Here is a 23,085-nt window from a genome sequence, read left to right on the forward strand (position 1 = left end):
AAAAACTTCGAGATATCTGAGTATTTGAGAAATCGAGGGTAAAAGACTTAAAAAAGAAGTGCTTAGGACTTATGAATCACTTTGACATATCCATTGTTTAAGATATATCAGCGATTGAGATATTGAGGTTCAACTGTCTATATGTGTGTGTGCAGGTTACAGCAATGCTTATTACGTTATGTTTTTCTTCTAAAACTGAAATAACTTGTTATTTATAGTTCTTTTTTATAAATGGGAATTTTTTTTGTAGATATCAATGAATGTGAAGAGATATCTGACGCTTGTAAAGGAGGACTGTGCCTTAATCTTCCTGGAACATTTCTATGTGAGTGTCCGGAGGGACTCCTTTTGTCTTCGGATGGACAGTCATGTCAAGGTTTGTTTTTTACCAGGCATTTATTATGGATCCATCTGTACAGCTTTCTTTTGGTCCAGTATTTGTGATGGTTTTAGTTTTGTAGATATCGATGAATGTGGTGACAGCAGCAGTTTGTGCAGTAATGGTGTCTGTGAGAACTACCTGGGAGGATACCAGTGTCGGTGTCTGGACGGGTACGGCCCCAACCCTCAGCACACATCATGTCTAGGTAGGCACAGCAACCTGTGTTCAATTTATGATGAGATATTACTATCTTTTACACTCCTGTATATATTCTTCCTGGAAGGGATGCACCACTTGGTACTGCCAGTGTTAGCTCTGATTTGTGTCGTTGTTTACGATTACCTGGAGGGATGTATTTCAGATGTTGATGAGTGTGCCATGGGAAATGGAGGATGTGAAGCACTGTGTTTCAACAAACCTGGGTCATTTTCTTGTGGATGTGAACCAGGGCACCTTCTGATGCCTGACCAGCGGTCATGTCAAGGTAATCTTAGGGTTGGTTACCTTAACTATGTGAATGCTATTTACCGGGTAGTTTTTCTTTATGTACCTGCTATTACATTTCAACTATGTGAATGCCACACCGTAATTGTTTCAATGGGTTTTTCCTGTAGACATAGATGAGTGTAAGGACACAAAGGACATTTGCAGTGGGGGGACGTGTAGCAATCTGCCAGGATCCCATCTCTGTACCTGTGTAGGGGGTCTGGTTCCTTCTGGAGACGGAAAACAATGTCTGGGTAAATCAAGCTACTTTAAGACTATTTTCCTATCTTTTCTTTCAAATCATGTTGGCTTTATCTCCTGTGATTTCTGTTGCAGATGTCAACGAGTGTCTTCAGAATGCCAACATTTGTCTCCAAGGAGCCTGTCACAACACCCATGGCTCTTACGAATGTATCTGTGAGCCAGGGTTTTCTGTGAAACCTGAGTCCCGCAATCCGGCCTGCACTGGTTAGTATTAGTGCAAACAAACCCTGTTAGCACCATGTTGGCTTGTCTCCATAGAACATTTGACAAAGTTTTCTATCTTGACAATAAGAGAAGATTTCATGACCACTTGCACAAAAAACAATTCCTCAAATTCAAATCTAAAAAGTTCCCAGTGTCAAACTTGCTTTAATTTCTTTGTTTTTCTCTATGTACAGATGATGATGAGTGTGCTACAGGAGAAGCCAACTGTGATGTGAATGCCAAGTGTATCAACACCATGGGCTCCTACAAGTGTGACTGTGTGCCCGGCTACTCAGGGGATGGCTACACCTGTAGAGGTCTCTCACTCTATTTATTGTCCTATAATGTCAAATAACCACATCTTTTACTATTTTATCAAAGAAAGCCAAAGATATGTTTTTGATATACACATTACAGCAAGTTTCTCAAGTGACTGCTGTGGTACTATAGACACTGTAGAGTTTTCACCAGCAGTCTGTTCTTTTCAGACAGCAATGAATGCACCCGTGACAATGGAGGCTGTTCTATACACGCTGACTGTATCAACCTACCGGGGAGCTACAAGTGTGTCTGTGAGGAGGGATTCAAAGGCGATGGCTACAGCTGTGGTGGTGAGAACTAGACATATCTAGTGTCTCAAGAGTTGATCTGCTTTATATTGTTAGAGTTTTAATTAAAGTTAAATGCATGTTAAACGACAAGTTCCTAGCTGTTTATGGCAAGAATTATCACTAGTGTTCTACATGTTGTACATCATGAGCTATAGACTTTTGTTGACACTGTGTACTTCAGATGTGGATGAGTGCTCCATTAACCCTGACGTTTGTCATTATGGAAGCTGTATTAACCTGGCCGGGAGTTATAGATGTGAATGTGACATGGGATTCTCCCCTACCCTGGATGGAAAGGACTGCAGAGGTCAGTCCATGGAATCCATCATTAATTCTCTCTGAGATTAAGGAGATTTGAATTTAGCATTCATTTGTTAATACCTCGTTTTTCATTATCGGCCAGCAGCTCACTTTTACTGGGAATAAAATGTGTTGTTTTTTTTTTTGTAGATATTGATGAATGTAGCTACTTCAGTAACCTTTGTATCAATGGGGAGTGTGAAAATACCCTAGGAATGTTCCGATGTCGCTGTAACCAAGGCTTTAAGCAGGACGCTACAGGAGGAAACTGTACAGGTGAACCAGTTTACTTCATCAGAAATAATATTAATATCAATATGATATTAAGATAATCTTGTATTAATATATACAGTTGTAAGTTATGTCTTGATTTGTTTTGTTTGTTGTAGATATCAATGAGTGTGAGAACTCCGACAACTGCCTGTACGGTACCTGTGTCAATGTTCCTGGCAGCTACATCTGTCAGTGTCCCCTTAACAAAGTCCTCAACCCCACAGGGACAGCCTGTATCGGTAGGTATAGCTGGATATACATGTCGTAAACCTGGCAAGCTCTCGGATCCTTATTGTAACATATATTTTAGCATATGAGTTTAATCTAAAAACCTCATTATTTTAGAAACTTTTTACAACAATCTGCGGGGAATGACATTATTTCAATTACATCCTGATTTAATGCATACCTTGCCATTCATTATGAGTACTTGTTAGTAGTGGGGGAGCGTGAGGTATGTGAGCTTGCTCACTTTTTCTTGTATTGCAAATCGGAAGATTTTTTAACTACAGACAAGAGGCGTGGTAACTGTTATTTGGAAGTCGATAGTCGGGGAATTTGCAGCAATGTGATTGGTTCCGATGTTTACAAGGCCAGTTGCTGTTGTTCTTTTGGCCAGGGCTGGGGCGAGGTGCCAGGGCGGTGTGAAACTTGTCCTCTCAATGGAACAGGTAATATAGAACACTCAACTAAATACTCAGGTAATTTTCAACGGAACAAGTAATATAGAATGCTTAACTTAACAGGTAATATAGAATGCTCAACAGCAGGTAAGATAAAATGTTCAATGGAACACTTGATATAGAATGCTCAACAAACATGTAATTAAAAATGCTTAATGTAACAGGTAATATAGAATGCTCAACACAACAGATAAAATAGAATGAAACAGGTTATTTGGAACGCTTACCAGGTAAGGGTTGTAAATCTTGGAACAGGTAAATAAGCAGTATTAAAGTTTGATAAAAATCAATGGAACAGGTAATAAAGCAGTTGTGTTCAAATAACAGACTCCAATTGATATGTTGAGAGGAATTAATGTAAAAAGAAAATCTTAAAAAGTAAGGCCAAAATAAGATAATTGTTTGTTTGGAATTGCCTCCCACCTCATACCTCTACTGATAAAATTTTCTCAGCAAAAAAAAAAAAAAAAATTTATTTGGAGATTTCTATTCTTTACCAATTTTTGATAAGTGAAACTTCTAGTAGATAATTTAAAAAAAAAAATTCCTCCCTCCCTCCTGGGTATAGAAACCTCCAGGTGGCAATTCCAAGCAAATATTTTTTTAAGGATGGCCTAAGAATAAAGCATCTGATAAGTATGACACAATTTCTCACTTGAAATTTTATCTTGATACTGTACAGTTGTAATATTAAAATGATGATGTTTTCTTTAGTTGGCTACCAACTCCTGTGCCCTGGGGATCCAGGCCTGCGACCAGACGAGGGGACAGGGATTCCTATTGGTAAGTCAGCTCTCATATATATACTTGTATATTTGTTCTTATCTTCTTATCATTTTTGAAACACAGATTTTGGAACTGCATTTAATGAAGATCTAATTCACCTGATAACTTGGGTCTTCTGTAGACATAGATGAGTGTCAGGAGATTGACGGACTTTGTGAGGGCGGGGAGTGCCAGAACACGTTTGGCAGCTTCTCCTGTGTGTGTCCCAAAGGCCATCGATTGGTGAACTACAGATGTGTAGGTATGACATTTATCTTACGCCAACTATATCATAAATTATCCAAATAAGGCTTATCACAATGTGTAACATTGTGTTGAACTTTGATGATGCATGAAATTGTATGATTTTGTTAAAATATCCCTCTTACATTAAATTAGACAAATTAAATGTTTTAAGAGCTACTAGAAATTGGTATTAAGAACAATTTACATTTTAGGATATATCATAAGGCTTGTGAGCAGATCGAACATTGCTAAGTGTAATTTATTGTTTCATGTTTTCTATTAAAAATCTTAAAACTATTTTCTTAAAAAGTAAGTATTTTGTGATTTGTATAAATCATTTGTTTGTGGTGCATATGAGATCACACTAATTTTTTGTTAAAATTTATCTGTTGTATTATGGTTGGTTTCGTGCTCTGGAAAATGAACATAAGTACATGATTTGGAAATTTGTTCATATGAAAAACAAATAAATTAAAAATGTTCATGCTGCTATTTTCAATTTAACAACTTTATAAGCTCTGGTAAGTTATAAATAAAAAAAATTTTTTCATAGATTTAAACATGTTAAAGATTACCGGTATTTCATTATCACAAATGATTAAGACAACAATGACTGATTTGTACATTTAGATCAAGAGAGACACATAATGTAGAGCATAATGATAAACTGCTGATTAGACATTTATTCAATAGTTCTTTGAGGCATTCTGGCTTTTGATTTTTTTGTTGCTGTTTGTTATTTTTATGCCTAAGAATTGTCATTGTTTGACAGACATTGATGAATGCAGTGAGAATGGACCGCTGTGTGGGGATGGCTCCTGTGTTAACACCCGGGGCAGCTATAGGTGTGTCTGTCCCGACGGCTATGTCCTGATGGAAGGGGAGACCAAATGCATGGGTTAGCAACTATTTGGGCTGATATCAAAACAACTATTGAAAGATCTGAATTTGATGTGTAGTAAAGTTGACTATTATTTCGGTAATCTTTTAGTCAGAAGATAAGGGTTGCTTATGAATTATATGTATTTTTCAGATATGAGGAAAGGCAACTGTTATTCTACCTACTATACAACCACTGGGTCCCGCCCACCACAGTACATCTGTGAGAACCCCCTGTCTCGTAACCTGACCCGCAAACAGTGCTGCTGTACGGTGATCGGGAAGGCCTGGAACTCCCCCTGTCAGCCCTGTCCAGAGTCCGACACAGGTAGTACAGCTCATACATGCACTGTACCTCTCAGCCTGACACAGGTAGTACAGCTAATACATGCTCTGTACCTCTCAGCCTGACACAGGTAGTACAGCTCATACATACACTGTACCTCTCAGCCTGACACAGGTAGTATACAGCTCATACATGCTCTGTACCTCTCAGCCTGACACAGGTAGTATACAGCTCATACATACACTGTACCTTTCAGCCTGACACAGGTAGTATACAGCTCATACATACACTGTACCTTTCAGCCTGACACAGGTAGTATACAGCTCATACATACACTGTACCTTTCAGCCTGACACAGGTAGTATACAGCTCATACATACACTGTACCTTTCAGCCTGACACAGGTAGTACAGCTCATACATACACTGTACCTCTCAGCCCGACACAGGTAGTATACAGCTCATACATACACTGTACCTTTCAGCCTGACACAGGTAGTACAGCTCATACATACACTGTACCTCTCAGCCCGACACAGGTAGTATACAGCTCATACATACACTGTACCTCTCAGCCCGACACAGGTAGTATACAGCTCATACATGCTCTGTGCCTCTCAGCCTGACACAGGTAGTATACAGCTCATACATACACTGTACCTTTCAGCCTGACACAGGTAGTACAGCTCATACATACACTGTACCTCTCAGCATATAGATAGACTGTTTTTTTTCCTTTATATGACGTGGAACTACGTAACACTCTCAGTTTGATATCTACTGTATATTGCCAAATGGATTTGATTTTAAGTTCACTCGAATTACTAAAACATCCTAACAAATAATACATGTAGGTCTGCTTCCTCTGATATAGGAATTGTCAGCATTAAAATGTAAATGGCCACCATAGGGAGTGTGGTATGATGTAATTAAGGTCTTCCGTTTCCAACGGAAGACCTTCTTGTTATTCTTCGGTTTCTTTTTCCCTATTCTTATTATTATTATTTTTTCCCCTTTTTTTGTGCACGCGATTTCTCAGAAACGGCTCGGCCGATCTCAATCAAATTTTAGGATGTGATAGATAGTGGTCTGAACTTGATTGGAAATTTTTTGTATTGATGACGTCACATCCGTTTTTGAGATATTGAGATTTTTCTAATTTTTATATGGGTATTTTGTCTTCTGTTGTTCTCCTAAACTATAAGAGATATTAAGCTCAAATTTTTACGGTAGGTAAAGGAAAGATTGAAGTTTTGCATGATTGTTGATTTGTATGTTTAGCACTACTGGCGCCAAAGCTCGCTATGGCTCGAAAATTGACATTAAAAAAGCGTCGTGAATTTTTGTGTTTTTCTCTCTTTATCTCTTTTCTGGAAAATATTTTGTTAAAACATGTAATGTAAAAAAGGTTTATATTTACAAGACCTTTCTGCTGATATCAAGAAAAAGGGGCTGGTCCCTATTATAAGGGACCTAAAGGGCTCTAAACTCTTTTACCCATAACTCTTTACCGAGGGATATTTTGTAATAAATTATATAAGCAAATATGTTTATCTTACAGATATAAAGCCAAGCAGTAAAACGATTTTCTCATATGTTACGTAATTAGGGATTTTTAGGGGTCAGAAGTCCAAAACTTTGACCACCTATATCTCAAAACGGAAAAATATTTTGAAATGCAGTATAAAAGAGAAGATGCTCAAAATGATGTACTTAACACCATGCAACCTAAAAAATTTGGTTCAGCGGCCCCAATAAGGAGATAAGGGACCGGCCCCTAAAACATTCTTTCTCAGATATTTCAAGAATGGTAACGAATTTCTGAACACTTGTTGAAAAAAATGTCTTTATAATTAAATGACCTTTCATTTGATACCAAAAAAAAGGGGCTGGCCCCTAATATTAGGGACCTAGAGGGCTCTAAAGTCTTTTTAACTATAGTTCTTTACTGAGGGATATTTTGTAATAAATTATATAAGCAAATATGTTTATCTACAGTTATGAAGCCAGGCAGTATAACCATTTTCTCATATGTTACGTAATTAGGGATTTTTAGGGGTCAGAAGTCCAAAACTTTGACCACCTATATCTCAAAACGGAAAAATATTTTGAAATGCAGTATAAAAGAAAAGATGCTCAAAATGATGTCCTTAACAACATGCAGCCTAAAAAATTTGGTCCAGCGGCCCCAATAAGGAGATAAAAGGGACCGGCCCCTAAAATATTCTTTCTGAGATATCTCAAGAATGGTAACGAATTTCTGAACACTTGTTGAACAAAATGTCTTTATAATCAAATGACCTTTCATTTGATACCATGAAAAAGGGGCTAGCCCCTAATATTAGGGACCTAGAGGGCTCTAAAGTCTTTTTCCTATAGTTCTTTACCGAGGGGTATTTCGTAATAGATTATCGAAGCAAATATGTTTATCTAACAGTTGTGTAGCCTAACATTATAATGATTTTTCTCATGTGTTACGTAATTAAGGATTTTTAGGGGTCAAAAGTCCAAAAATGTGATAACCTATATCTCAAAAAGAAAAAATATTTTGAAATGCAGTATAAAAGAAAAGATGCTCAAAATAATATACCTAATAACATGCAACCTTACAATTTTTGTTCAGCGGCCCCAATAAGGAGATAAGGGACCGGCCCCTAAAATATTCTTTCTGAGATATCTCAAGAACGGTGACGAATTTCTAAACACTTGTTGAACAAAACTCTTACACCTGAAACAAAATAGTATCAGGCACTTTAAATGAAGATCCTCTTTTCCTATTTAAATCATGTATAGCTGTTAAATAGCAAAATCAAGATCGAACATAAATCTCAATTTCTAAAATCAGACGGAAGACCTCCTCGTTGCTCGCAACGAAATCGTGTCTAGTGTTTTAATTCTGATTGTTACACATTTGGCAAGAAACTCTCAACAGAAATACTGTAATGCACTGGTACTGAAGAAAACATGACACTGGAATGATAACTGTCTTAATCCAACTCCAATAAAGATCTTCAAGACTACATATCAAGTTCAATGTAAATATTAACATGAGTAAGCATCAACTTATCACAGGAAACATCTCTTGGACCATGCATTGGCTGTTTTCTCTCATGTTTTGACATTATATCTGTACAATAATGTAAAAGATTGTTTGAATAGCAATTTCGGTATAATGATTTCATGGCTTCTGTCTTTGTAGAGGAATATAATTCTCTTTGTGAAGCAGTATCAATTGTAAAAGGTAAGAAAGTATACAGTTTATGTAACTGTTACACACACAGTTTCTTGATCTTATTTGATACTCTGTTTAGTTGATCAAAGCTAAATTATTTGAGATTGTTGTTTTAGATATTGATGAGTGTGCTCTGTTTGGAGATGCTATTTGTAAAAATGGCCGCTGCATTAACACAAACGAGAGTTTCCGATGTGAATGTAACCCAGGCTACAAGTATGATGTGGACAGTCATAGTTGTCATGGTAATGTTTCAACCATTTTTATGATTATTTAGACTGGAAATGCATAATTATCAACTTATCAAGAACTTTATAATTATACATTATGTTACTTTCTATTTATGGGTTAAGCTAGTTAGAAAAAAACGATTACAAGGGTCTAAGGTTTAAACTTGTCATTTCACTGGATTAATTTTAGAGTCAGCTTATAAATTGTATTGTTGCATTTGTATTTTTCATTGTTCAGATGAAGATGAGTGTAGGCGAAGCCTGCCCCCCTGTGTCCCCATAGCGCAGTGTGTGAACACCCAAGGAAGCTACAGGTGTGAGTGTCCAGCAGGCTACAGGCTGCATCAGAACGGACATAACTGTCTAGGTAATACTCGGTCACCAGCCAGCAGCAGTGTTTGCTCATGACTTATTAGAATGAATTGTCAAGTCAAGTGATCGGAGAATATTCTGTTTACACATCTGTTGTAGATATTGATGAATGCACAATGTTTCCTGGAATCTGTGCCAATGGGTTCTGCACCAATTTAGAGGGCAGGTTTCGCTGCTTATGTAATCCAGGCTACAGACTGAATCGTAACAAAGACGCGTGTATCGGTACGTCTTAAATTATTGTCATCAAGCTGTTACCTTTATCCAATTACATAGAAGTACAGGTACTTAAAGTGATTCTGTAGATTCCATATTTTATGGGAGAACTTAATTCTTAAATATTTGTGTATTTGATCAAATTGTGAGAGTATGAAATCTAATACGCCGAACTTTTATCCTAATTCCTCTTAGTTCTTAGTTATAATTTTACCCAAATATCAATTCCTCGGGTTTAATCAGGAATTTACAGGTACAGAGAAAAAACCCACAAGAAAACTATCTATGTAAATGCATGTAAAACAATCTTGATGTGAGTATTGTGACAAAGATATAGATAAGACTTTCAAGTTTAGATTTCAGGTATTGTGTAATGCACTCTCAGATTCTTCAGGTGTCACTATGTATTAATCCCTTGATGTTAAATTTTGTTTTATACTTATTAAAGATAAAAAATTAAGTTTGTATGGAATCAAAATTGCATGTTTGTCCTAAATTAACATTTCATTTTTTTGCAAGTTTTACAGTACTTAAAAGTACAAATAAGACCCTTGATAAACTTCATGTAACCCTGCAAATAATTTGACACTGCTGAATTTGACTGTTAGAGCACTGTTTACTGTAGACATTGATGAGTGTAGTTCCCAGCCTGGTCTGTGTAACAATGGAACTTGTGAGAACACTGATGGACGTTACAGGTGTCACTGCCACCCAGGCTTCAGGCTGACCACCAATCAGGACTGTGAAGGTAAGGCCTGGGTCCACAAGGGGGGGGGGGGGGGGGACCTGACCAGTGCGAGATCTGACTTTGTTGTTGGCCTTGGTCTGGTCAGATCACGCTGTCAAACACGTCTTCTTTGGCCCTCAATATCTTTTATTATACTTTCATGTTAAATACTGAAATCTGATTGGTTTAGACGCAGTTGGTAATCCGTTCTATTACCCTCAGCCTTAGAAACACACTTGGCAATGGGTAACACTATATAAATAGTGCCTGTTTGGGAGGGTAACAGTTGAATTGACACCCCGAGAAAACCATTGTCAACCGACGCGAAGCACTAAAGGCACTATTTATTTTGTTATACTGAATGTCTTAATTTTTAAGAAAATTTTACTGCTTTTATATAGGAATAACGTGAATTCTACAGCGAACCGTACGTGCATAATTTTCGCGTATGTAATATTTTTTTAATGTTACCCGTTGCTAAGTGCGTTGCTAACGCTGAGGGTAATAGAACGGATTATGAACTGCGTCCTAACCAATCAGATTTCAGTATTTAACATGAAAGTATAACAAAACGAATTGTTACATGCGCGTAAATAATGCGCGTAAATTATGCGCGTACGGTTTGCCGTAGAATTAACTTCATTTCTATATAAAAGCAGTAAAATTTTCGTTAAAAGTAAGACATTCAGTATAATAAAATAAATAGTGCCTGTTTGGGAGGGTAACTGTTGAAATTGACACCCCTTGAAAACCATTGTCAACCTCCGCTTCGCGTCGGTTGACAATCGTTTTCTCGGGGTGTCATTTTCAACAGTTACCCTCCCAAACAGGCACTATTTATATAATGTTGACCAGAGCAAGGGAGATTTTAATGAAGACTTTCTTGGAAATTAACGTGTTTGAGTGTATGTATGCACTTTAGCCAATGCCGCTTAAATTTGATTTGTTTTATAGACATCAATGAATGTCTGACGGAGGTGGGTCTCTGTCAGAATGGCCGCTGTATCAACACGGACGGGAACTTCACATGTCAGTGTCAGAGTGGCTACATGATCTCCAAGGACGGACGCTCGTGTCAAGGTCAGTCCTCTGTATGCACTCTTCATAGGACATGTAAACACTAGCATGCTTGTTCCTATTTATCTGTATCTTTTTATTTAAGGTGATCGCCCATACCAAAAAAAAGTACATATAGGCATACTTTATCTGTGCCTAAAGAGTACTTCATATGTACCTATTAAAATAGGTACAAAATAGGCATACCTCAAAAGTATCAAAAATGAACTTAATATTTTTTCAATGTACCTACTATGTGCCTATACTGGACTTATCTTTTTCATGGTGTACCTATAAAATGCCTATGCTGGACTTAAACTTTTTGCAGTGTACCTATAAGATACCTATGCTGGACTTTGTCTTTTTGCAGTGTGCCTGAAATGTGCCTATTATTAACTTAGATATTTTTATAGGTACCTAACATGTGCCTAATTGGAACTTAGAAAATTTTAACTGTTTTAAGTATTTTTCCTGTTGGACTTAGAAAATTTTCAGTGTGCCTAAAATGTATCTAGTTTAGACTTAGTAATTTTTAACTAAAGCTGGTGTACCTAAAGTGTGCCTTTTTGGAGACTTAGTCTTATTTTTATTTTTTTTTAATGATTTTTTTAAAGAATTTGCTGAATAACATTTCCAATCTCATTTGTCTACATTTCATTGTAGGTTCTAGTGAGATTTTATGCATGTATTTATTTTTTCATTTAACTTTTTTAAGTATTTCGTTTCATACACTTTCATTTGAATACTACTCCTGCACATAACAATTTTGACTTGTAGTACATGTAGTAAAAATAAAACAAAATGCAATATACAGTCATCATGTAATATGCCACCTTTGCACACAAATCTATCATACATATTACTTGCTTTATAAATTTGAAAGACAGTCAAATCAGACATATTAATGCCAAAAATGAAAATGATAGATTCAGTGCTCTCAGAGGCAATAATAACATTTTATTTATTACAATTACCGTTACACAGCATGTTTTATTTAAGAGTACATATTTAATATTTTTAAGAAATGCAGTCAGTTCACTAGAAAGTCAAACTGTTCTGGCTAAGTCTACAGTTCCTCACTCCTTCTCAATTCTGTTTGGTGTTGCCGAAACAAAACAAAGTTCATCGCTCAACAAAACACATACACATACTTCGCAAATGTCCTTCACTGGCACAGCTACAATATATCTTCTTGATGGTGGCCTCAATGGTATGGAGTGGCTATTCGCAGCTCTTTGGCAGTTAGGGATTGTAACTGTGGATCTTTCCATTGGGTGGATGAGCGCTAGAACACATGTCTCTTCATTTACATTCACTTTAACAAAAGTTTTCACTTCACCAAAATTGTCCTTGTATTTAACAATGGCATTGTTTCTTCTTTGCGTGGATTTGTATTCCGTACTATGCACAATCTGATGTCCTATGGACAGACGTTTAAAGAAAAGTGCTGAATTGAAATCTCCAAGTGTTTCACAAATTGCGGCTTCTTCATCTGGAGCAAATGTCCTGTTGTTATATGCACCAACTACACAGAATCCATCTCCAATACATTCACTAGTCCTCTGAGGTTTTTTCTCCATCATTTTCACATACAGATCCTTCTCACTTGTTCCATGCTTTAGAGACTTGGCCAGTTTTGGAAGACTTTGATGGACACCAACAGCAAACGCAATCTGTGTTTCGATATGCTGGGTGCCATGGAAAAGATGTCGTAGCTGTCCATTAAAGTCTTCAAAATAGAAGCATGAGCTGGCCCATAATGGTCCAAGGTCCATCACTTTGTCTGTCAAATGGAGCAGAAGATGTGTATTGGATGTTGAATATCGTTCTCCATAAAGAACAGGAATGTTAAGCACAAATTCCATTACCATCTGCCTACAGTGGAGGATGTTGGTTGCTGATATCTTCTCCTGTAGAAGGATGTATGTGGAAAACACAAGGAGGGAGAAATGGTGGTACTGTTCTGCTGGTAAAATTCCATAAAGGCAAGGCAGTCCATAATACAGGAGAAAGTTCTTGAATTCAGCAGCCTTATAATGGGAAACATCAGTAAGAGATCTTGGCAGTCTAGTGATAAAACTCGGTGGTTTGATGTTAAGAAGGCGTTGGTCCACTTCCTGAATTTTTGAGGAGATGCTGAAAATGCTGTTCCTGTGCGACTTGTCAAACCATAAATTCAGCAGCATCTTGACGACTCCAAGAAGGACACAATGCATATAATCAACTCCTACTCCTCGAACGATATCAAAGTTTGGGAGGTAGGAAAACCATGTTAGTCCTTTCACACCGAGTATGGTCTGTGTTCCTCCATTTGCTTTGTTTTGTTGTGCCTGTTCTCCGTTCCTGGTGAAGGAATCATGGGTTCGCAGATCATGATACCCTGTTGTAGAGTCCATGTTGAACGGATACACAAGGGTGTGGCCTCTCTCACTTGTCTGCACAGTCCTTCCTGGAGCATGGCAATAAGGACAGCCATAAAATCCATTAAACTGTGTCATGTTTTGGAAAAGGCACCGGGCTGGAGAGTCAAATGTTCCATTCAGCATAAGGCCCCTTACTGTCAAATTCTCCATTTGCAATCCTTTAATAGTAAAAACAAAGTTAAATTAACATAAATAAACTAAAAAAGAATATAATGATTATCATGATGGAAAACATTCTTCAAAATGCTTTCTTTATGTGGATATTTTGTTTTTTTGTTTTTTACAGTTTTATCAGTTTCTAATATCTAACAGCTGTTTTTATTGAAATATGACTACATTTAATTTTATTTACAAACCATTTATAATGGTTTGAGACAAAACAGTAGTTAATAAAAAGCATACACCTTGTGATATTATATGAAGTGAAATGGGTAGATGAGATTTTAAGTTGAATAGTAATTTTACCTGACTGGTAAAGGTCATGAAGACTTTGTGCAAAAGGCCGTAGGAATGTGCAGAAGTCTGGTTTACTGTAGCCAAACCATAATCCTCCAAAAATACGATTCTTTCTGGAAAACCTGCAATTTTATAAAATAATAATTAAAGCCTTAATAACACAATAATGGTAATCATACCATAAACATGGACAAAATACTTTGACTATCGTTACAAATTTTCAATAAAAACTTGACTGAATATTATTGCATACCTCTGATGTGGCGGAAGTTCATTGATGACGAAATAGATTGGCCAAATGCAAAAATTGGAAGAACGGAATAAGGACACTCCATCTGTGTTCATCTGCAATGAGATGTGAAGTTCTCCAAGTTGAGCATCAGTTGTCCCATGAAAATACCCATCCTTTCTGAACCTCTCTTTGTACAGCTTTCCATCACAGATATCATGGATCACGTTGTCATCAGTGCGTGCAGAAGCTTTGTACTCTCTGATTTGTCTCACCAGTTCTTCATCTAATTTAAATGTAGATAAAAAATGTGTTAATTGGCATACAAAAATTAAACAACTTTCACAAAGACAAACCATTTTAGATAATGTTGATTCAGTTAAAAATTAGTCAATTAATTCATAACAGGTAATTAGCAGAACACTTAATTAATATCGATCAATAATCAGCTTAGTAATAATTTGTATTAAATTTATTAAAATAGGGCAGTAACTTTTTTTCAATGGTTTTAGTGCTATTTTTACTTCCTAATGATAATAATAGGTAAGCCATAATTTAAAGATTTACATATTTTTTCGAGTTTAAAAAACTGTTTTCAATATTTGCAATCATTAATCAAGTACATGATAAATCTCTCAAATGGATTGTGGCAAATTGACAACATTTCCAACAGGTCGTATAAAAATCAACCATCATGACAACACTTATTTAAGATGCTGCTATTAAAGAAAAGATATTAGTTTCTTGCATAAAATGCTTTAAACATAATTCAATTTATTCTAATTTTGTTTAGATTCCAAATCTTTTGATTGGAACCAAGTTTGTAAGTAACAAAAAAAATCCCCTAAAAATGTACCTGCAAAAAGTGAAGATAACTGGGATACAATAGGTATGACCAGGAAGTACGATGTTGTGTTCTTCTTAGATCTGGTACTGCAACTTGGGCACATATCCACCTTTTCTTCTCCATGGTACAGAAAACAGTTCTCACAATAGTAATGGAACTGTAAAGGTGATTTACAGTTCCTAAAGAAGTCCATGAAGGTTTTCATGTTCCGCTGGCACAGATTTGGTGTGAGGCAATGCAGGTCTATCAGGACCAGTAGATCAGCTATGGCTTCCCCGGTCAAAGAGTGTCGCATTGCATACGAAATCAGCAGAATCATGCTTGTGGCCAGGGTTATAGTAGCTCCACTGTATAGAGGCTGATCAGCTTCCGACGTATTTCCTGAAATGAGATGAATTTTTTATTTTAATATACACTTTTCAGAATATTTTAAGAAATGAACAACTTAAAATGTCACAAGGATATGAACTTGGTGGGTCAGGTGATCAAATCCTTGAAGCCTGAATGGCTTCTCAGAAGATTTAATCACGCACAAACCAAGTTCGTATCCAGGTGATTACTTATAGTTACATTTGAAAAAGACAATTCAGAATTTTTAAAATTACCAAGATGTTATGTTCTGATCACAATAATCCTACCCACAAGCAATGAGCACATGCTATGATCATTGTGACATCATAAAACAGTACACACAGAATTTAATGTATTCACTATCCTATAGGTTCACATAAAGAAGCATATAAATTTGCAAATGTAAATATGATTGAGTATAGCTTATATTGACTGATTAACCTTTGAGTTATTCATAAGTTAACTGTAAACTACTTCATTGGTTGTCCAGTTTTTTAATCCAAAGTCAGCATAATATTTTGATCGACCTCAAGATAATTTGAATCAATATATAAAAATTGATTTGGAAAAAAAATCTGGTCACAAAATGGACCAAGATTTATCTTCTCCATTAACAATGTTTCACTTGGCATTCTCTAATGTCAATCAAAATTTTAGAGTTGGTTGTCTAGTCATAAGCAAAATACAGAGATTAGGAATTATTTAACATATCAACAAGTCTTGATCGTTCTATGATTTTGATATTAATATACTGAGTGCTGAATGGAAAAATCAGGTTTATAACAAAATATTTACATTTGCAAATATATTCCCTTATATGAACATATAGAATTGCGAACACATTCAATTATGGATTAACTTTTTCATGACGTCACAATGATCATAGCACATGCTTATTGCTTGTCCCTTTGATTATTGTAAACATAAAATCTAGGTCATTTTAACAGTTCTTAATGATTTGACTTTTTCAAACATAAATATAAGTAATAAACAGCAATGCTCAAAAAGTTCACCGGGAAATGAAGGTGGTTGGTAAGTGATCAAATCTACTGAGAAGCCCTTTTGGGCTTCACTGGATTGGACCACGTGACCAGATAACTTCATATCCTGGTGAACTTCTTAAATTGCTCTTTAATTCTTAATTAAATATGACAAATAAAATGAGACATTGAAACTTTTTTAATGGACATCAAACTTGCAAATTAAAAAATGCCTCCATGAAAAAATCAATAACTTACTGGGTTTTTTTAAAATTGTTTTATACCTGCATTGGAAGGGACACTGGTCTGATCACTATCACAACCATCTTCATCTTGCTCAAAGTCTTCATCTTCAATCCTCCAATATTCATCCTTGCTTGCAAATTCTCCTTGCTCTTCTTCAACATCAGAAATGTTAGGTACATCCTGTAAATATACAATATTTATTCTAAAAAATGGAAAATAAGACTTTTCTCAAAACCAACATTACATTTATGCATATGCACAAAATATTGAGATTATTATGAAATCAACCTGCCTCTTATTCTATATCAATACAACATTTAATTTACGGCATGGTTATATTAAAAAAACACAAATTTGCTTTTTTGTATTCATGTGTAGATGGGAATTTTTGTGATAAGAATATAGGGCTGACTGCACCCACGCCCCTGAGCTGGATCTCATTTGGATTTACATCTCAATTTTCAAGAGAGAATGTCACACCTGTTGCGATCCGTATCATTAATACTCTATTTATTATACAATTATGGTCATGTTTAAATAGAAATAATCAAATAGTTACATTAAATTAAACAAACCTGGTTGTCGAGAAATGCTTGCTGGTGAAACGAATCTATGAATTTCACTGGAGCATCGTCGGACACGGTCTCTTGGGGCACACAGGAGGCATCATTGCGTTCATCATATGTATTTTCTTCTTTCGTCATTCGCCAAAGCGAAACTTTCGGAACTGGGACAGATTTATCAGCGAGATAAACTTTATATCGACCGCGTTTTTGGGGATTCATGTTTCTACATTCAATAATGGCGCCTTCTTCTTCGATTTTACCGGATGTTGTAACCGGAAGAAAACAGATCGGCATTTTCCGTATTGCCGAAGTTTCATCATAAATGTTTAACTATCGATCAGCGAAGTGATGACAGTTTAATAAATGTTATCATATATAAAAACGACAAATTATTATCAACTGGTTATCTTATAAGTTCAATTAAGCTATATTTCAATAGTCTATTAATTTCCGATGTTGAAGCATTCTCCTCGCTGATTGGTCAAAAGTCTTTGCGGGAAAACGAAGCATTTTCATTGGTCACGATGACCAGTTTGAAAAATTTAAGCAAGACCGTAGGTGAAAGGCCAAAAGGTCGAAGGGAATAAGGAATAATTTACCCGTATTTACAAACAAGATGCACGCTCTTGTGGAATGGATAGACGAAGAGAAAGTAAGCACCATCAGTCTGACTCGAATTAAAGAACCGAGGAAAGATTTTAGCGGCTACAACGTGGGTGAAACGGTGAAAGCTAGCTGCCATGGCTTTCCAGGAATCCATAGTGCACGGATTTTGATGATCAAAGGTTTGTGATATTAAGGCATGCATATAAGTTTTTTAGTTAAAAAACGAATTATTTTGTTATAGGCCTTTTATAAATGAATTCTTTGTTGTTTATTTCAAATTGAAGTGCAGTTCTAAATGCATGTGCACCCAACCTATAGTAGAAATACATAGTTATATTTTTCTCTTACTATTGAAGTCTTGTGTGCCCTATGCGCCAAAATTTTTAAATTGAACTGTTAATATTATTGTTATTATCATTTTATGAATTTAAATATAAATTAATCTGTTTTCTCTTATCATGATTTAGAATCATCAACAGAGGGAAAGAAAGCATTGGAGAAAATGGCAGAGGAATACATTGCAGAGAAAAATGAAAAACAGAAGGGTAATTATGCATCTTAAAATCACTTATTAAGTGAAATACATGTACCTAGGTTGACCTATTACCTTCCAAATGTCCTTGATATTTTTACCATTTTAACTTGTACAGTACAGACTGTACATCTCTCAATTTTTTTTTTGTCCACCACCCCCCTTAAAATGAGGTATGTTTATTATACAAGTGTAAAGAAAAAAGAATACTGATATAAAAGATGAAACAAATCAACTCAGTTTGCTGTATGGATACCTAAAAAAGTATATACAAATCAAACTCAACAACAATTGCTTCATTTTCTTAACCTAAATTGTGCCAGCAGCATTAAACAATTTATTATTTTGTCAGACAATTATTAATGATGGATTAACGAGGGCTTGGGAACATTTAATTATTTACACTTGTTACTGTAAACATTTGTTTTCCCTTAGTTGAAAATGTCACACTTTCATGATAGTGGTTTTAATCATGGCACATAACTGCCAGATAAAATTTTTTGTTTGGCTGGACGATTTTACATTTGGCAAATATGGACGATGCTTCGTTACTTACCATGACACTTCATAATATTTTATACAAAAAATGGGTTCTGTATGTTCTTAAACTAATTGGAGTACTTAGTTTCCCTAACGTCACTTTGTTGTTTCTGGAGAAGGGTCGATATTTGTTCAAAGTCAAACCTCTGCGGGGGAAAGAGAGAGAACACAAAAGATAGGATAAGTTCTATCGGCTTCGCATCACTGTCCATGAGATTGATAAATCCAATATATTTTTGTAGTCAGATAGTACAAAACCCATCATGTAATAATATACAACTTTTTTCACAATCAATTGACACTACTACAATAAAAAGAACATTATAAATGCTAAGGATCAGCAAGTCCTTTTGTGTAACAATTTAAAAGTGTTTTATATTTTTCTTTCCAGAAAAAAGTGTGGAAGACGTGAATGTCCAAGATCTGAATAACAATGTTGCAGTTCCCATCGGTAAGATACCAGTTTTGATATCTCAGTGCTCATGCTCATAATACTAGGATATTGACATGCACTTTTTTTTTTAAGGAAAGAATTTTTTTTTTCAAAATGAGAGGGTCTTTCAGCTTTTCAAGTTTATCAATAAATAGACTGGTTTAGTCTAGTAAATAATTGATGTGGTTGAGTAATACATCTGTGTTTTAGCCTAACTGTGAAACAAAAACAAAATATTGAAAAAAAAAATTGGGGATAAAAAAGAGACATTTGTCAAGTTATTTTGAAAAATTTCCCAAGAATTTTTGGGTATGTAAGAAACATACACGTTCTTTTAAATAACATGTTTTAGAAAGTAATTACTTTGAGATGATTTATACAAAAGACAAGTATTGAAATGGCATGTAAATGACTTCAAACATACAATGCATCATTGGAATTCGTAAAAGCATTTTATTTGTTTTTTAGACAAACCTGTTGCCAAAAGAGGAAGAAAGAGCCAAGTAAAAAAGGATGACCATCAAAAGAAATCAAAGACATCTGACAACAAAGGTTTATACCTGTTACTGTATTACTTACTCTGCATTGTCATGTTAAAGGAACTTGGACACGATTTGAGCTCAAATTTTTCGCACACAATTATTTCAATTTAGAATTGTCAATATGGATATTTTGATAGCTTTGTCAAAAGTTGAAAGTCAAATATCAAGTAACAAGTGAGTTACCATGGTTAGAATTCTTTGTTTTTAAGCAAAGCTCGAGTCCTGTTATTGTTAACATATGTGTTATAAAAGTACAAGTTTCAATCTAATATTGCTTTTTATTGTTGATAAAATTATTTATGAACACATTAAATCAGTTTACATTCTTTGCCATAAGTTTTGTCAAAGAAATGATAATATCTTTACATTATTTGTAAACAAATATAAGACCCGAGCTTTGTTTACATAGCAATTTATCTTGGTTGTTATATAATTTCTAACATTCAAATTTTGGTGAATCATTCAAAATACACAAGTAAACCATTTTACAAAATTGAAAATAAAATTTTCATCTAAAATCATGTTTAAGTCCCTTTAAAGGAGCATGGTCACACTTTTGGGCTAAATTTTGTTTTTCTATTTTTATTGCTTATGATGCTTTAATTAGTAATGCACTCCTAATGATCTAACAAAAATCATGACTATATACCCCTGTGAAGAAGACAAATAATGAATATATTTTTGAATTTAGTAAGCTTCAATCAATATCTCTGCAATTAACATGGATAAGAAGCCAAATATATTTGTTTTGTGGAATAATAAGCTACCAATCTTGACAAAATAGTTACGTATTTTCAAGTACCGGTAATGAAATATCTTTCTCCATAGAAAACAAAGCAGAACAACAGAAGAAGAGGGAAGCCAGTGTGAAGAAGAGAGACGAGAACCTCAGAAAAAATGCAGAGTTTCTACAATCTTTGAATGTTTTCAAAGAGCAGGTATGTTTGTTAACTTTAAAGAAACAGATAAATTGTGATTATTAGATAAAAGTTGAATAAAATATGAAAAAACAAGCCAGAATCAATTTATGCAATTGAAAATGATTTCGGCCATCAAAATTAATTCCTTTGTTCTCAGGCTAGCGGCTATTTAATTTTACATTTTGCTTTTGCTCATATTTATTATTAGACGAATAGAATAAAATTCTGCTAGTATGCTTACAAATTTTAGATTTAGAAATGCATTTTAGATACTCTAGGCAGTAAAACACTTATTTAATGTTAATTCATAATCAAAATGTTGCTCTGAAGTGACCCTCTGCAGGACATACTGTTTCCTAATTAAATTTTGTGTAGCATATTTCTGAGGTGGGTAGTTAAGGCTTAATTTTTGGGAGTTGATTTAAATCAACTCTCCTATGCACTTACTCGGGCAAACCGAAAGTGAAACAGTGTTTGGACCTAAGCACAAAACAATACTGCCGACAACACTTAGTTCCTGAAAATAATCAATAAATTCAGATGCAATGTATTCTGAAGCATTGTTTTTCAAGAAAACCTATTTATTAATACCATGAAAATAGTAAGATTTTAAATGTTACAAACAGTTTAGATATTTTTTGTAGTCGTATGTATTCATACGTACTATAGTCTTGTTCAACCAGACGCTCGGCTGTCTCCGTTAATATCCGACAAAACAGAAAGTCTCTCTTGCTTGTCGTAGATAAACGGAGACAGTCGAGCGTTTGGTTGATCAAAACTAGAGTTCAATCTTGCCTGGATCCATACAATATCACAGAAATATTTCGATTACTGATACTACTTGCCATGCAAAATCACATATCGCTGATTTTAAAATAAATGATAATCGATAAAATCAACTCCCGTCAGTGCTTCAGTACTTTGATTATTACTTTTCTTTTATGCAGAGTCTTGGAGCTTGTATGCCATCATCTACTCAGGAAGGTCAGTATCATCCACCATCCACCCAGGCATCCACATTTTACCCCCACATCAATCATGGAACTACATTCCATCCCTCACCAAACCAGGGAACCTATCCCCAAGCCGACCAGGGAGGTCCATCATATACCCAAGTCACCCAACAAGGCATGTTTCATCCCCAAGTCACATATGGAGCAATTTATCCCTCTTCATCCCAGGTTGCTCCATACCACCACCCAGCTTCCCAGGGGGCTCCATGCCATCCCCCATCTTCCCAGGAGGCTCCATGCCACCTACCAGCTTCCCAGGGGGCTCCATACCACCAACCAACTAGCCAGGTGTCCCAGTCCTATCCCCATTCTACCGAGGGACCAATGGTTCATCCCCAAGTCACCATGGGATCATCATCCTATTCCTTTCCCATCCAGGGAGCATCAACCCAGCCTACAGACCCTCAGCTGGTTCCATTCCACCCCAGTGTCACCCATGGAGAAAAACACCATCACCCAGACACACAAGGATCAACATTTCATCCCCAGGCAGCTCAGACATTCACTTCCCAACCCCTCCCTCCTAGCCAAGGAGCCGCATTTCAACATGCTTCCACTTATGGGTCCACACCAAATCCTCCAGCCACCAAAGGCAACAGCTCCAATCCCAAGACTGCACCCACAAATACCCCAGCTACCCAGAAAGCCAAATCCCACTCCAGTAAAACCCAGGGTGACCCATCACATACCCCCACCCAGCAGGGATCAACTCCCAATACCTCATCTAGTCTTCTCAATGCCACCTTTTGCATTAAAGAGGTATTGAATTGCAAACAGCCTTATAAATAGACCATTTATTAAAAATGTGTTAGATATACAATCAGAGATATCAAGGGTTAATATTCTAAATGAGAATACATCTTCCAGGAAAACATGAAATTGATGATGTGATTTACTCATGATGTTTTAATTAATTCTAACTCCTTTACAGATCCCTGGAATGACAGATGACATTGAAGAAGGAGAGAGAATTTTGAATGATTTTCTTGGGAAGACAACATATGCAACAACTAATGATGAGGTATTGATAATTGAAACAAGACACTTGACAACTTAAATTTTATGCATGTCAGTAATTAAATAATAAAGGAGTGTGTCTACTACATTTTCATACATCTAAATATCCTATATTTCTTTTTTAAAACAGCCAGATACACCTTGTAAAGAAAGTGATGAGCTTCAGAAATGCA

General features: G+C 35.7%; 3 protein-coding genes across 3 annotated transcripts in view; 2 read left to right on the forward strand and 1 right to left on the reverse strand.

Moving 5' to 3' along the window:
- LOC128175558 (fibrillin-1-like) overlaps positions 1 to 23,085 on the forward strand; it is a 54,384-nt gene that overhangs the window by 18,487 nt on the left and 12,812 nt on the right. The window contains exons 25-45 of the mRNA XM_052841307.1: positions 251 to 376; positions 462 to 587; positions 744 to 866; positions 997 to 1,122; positions 1,205 to 1,336; positions 1,531 to 1,653; positions 1,825 to 1,947; positions 2,129 to 2,254; positions 2,398 to 2,523; positions 2,637 to 2,759; positions 3,033 to 3,191; positions 3,918 to 3,986; positions 4,111 to 4,230; positions 4,987 to 5,112; positions 5,248 to 5,421; positions 8,578 to 8,619; positions 8,727 to 8,855; positions 9,079 to 9,207; positions 9,312 to 9,437; positions 10,054 to 10,176; positions 11,110 to 11,235. Of these exons, the coding sequence (XP_052697267.1) occupies positions 251 to 376; positions 462 to 587; positions 744 to 866; positions 997 to 1,122; positions 1,205 to 1,336; positions 1,531 to 1,653; positions 1,825 to 1,947; positions 2,129 to 2,254; positions 2,398 to 2,523; positions 2,637 to 2,759; positions 3,033 to 3,191; positions 3,918 to 3,986; positions 4,111 to 4,230; positions 4,987 to 5,112; positions 5,248 to 5,421; positions 8,578 to 8,619; positions 8,727 to 8,855; positions 9,079 to 9,207; positions 9,312 to 9,437; positions 10,054 to 10,176; positions 11,110 to 11,235 (2,577 nt within the window). The remainder of the gene's footprint in view (positions 1 to 250; positions 377 to 461; positions 588 to 743; positions 867 to 996; positions 1,123 to 1,204; positions 1,337 to 1,530; positions 1,654 to 1,824; positions 1,948 to 2,128; positions 2,255 to 2,397; positions 2,524 to 2,636; positions 2,760 to 3,032; positions 3,192 to 3,917; positions 3,987 to 4,110; positions 4,231 to 4,986; positions 5,113 to 5,247; positions 5,422 to 8,577; positions 8,620 to 8,726; positions 8,856 to 9,078; positions 9,208 to 9,311; positions 9,438 to 10,053; positions 10,177 to 11,109; positions 11,236 to 23,085) is intronic.
- LOC128175554 (uncharacterized) lies at positions 12,224 to 17,228 on the reverse strand. The gene is made up of 5 exons (XM_052841302.1): positions 16,782 to 17,228; positions 15,176 to 15,547; positions 14,344 to 14,605; positions 14,100 to 14,212; positions 12,224 to 13,792 (listed from the first exon to the last, which is right to left on the reverse strand). Exons 2-5 carry the CDS (start codon positions 15,483 to 15,485, stop codon positions 12,288 to 12,290), a joined length of 2,190 nt encoding a protein of 729 aa, XP_052697262.1. The 5' UTR covers positions 15,486 to 15,547; positions 16,782 to 17,228; the 3' UTR covers positions 12,224 to 12,287.
- On the forward strand, positions 17,766 to 22,805 carry LOC128175555 (adhesive plaque matrix protein-like). The gene is made up of 6 exons (XM_052841304.1): positions 17,766 to 18,094; positions 18,383 to 18,460; positions 19,379 to 19,438; positions 19,889 to 19,972; positions 20,791 to 20,900; positions 21,830 to 22,805. The coding sequence occupies exons 1-6, from the start codon at positions 17,926 to 17,928 to the stop codon at positions 22,682 to 22,684; spliced, it is 1,356 nt and encodes a 451-aa protein (XP_052697264.1). The 5' UTR covers positions 17,766 to 17,925; the 3' UTR covers positions 22,685 to 22,805.

This window comes from Crassostrea angulata, chromosome 3 (genome assembly GCF_025612915.1).
Source record: "Crassostrea angulata isolate pt1a10 chromosome 3, ASM2561291v2, whole genome shotgun sequence".
NCBI classification, from domain to species: domain Eukaryota; kingdom Metazoa; phylum Mollusca; class Bivalvia; order Ostreida; family Ostreidae; genus Magallana; species Magallana angulata.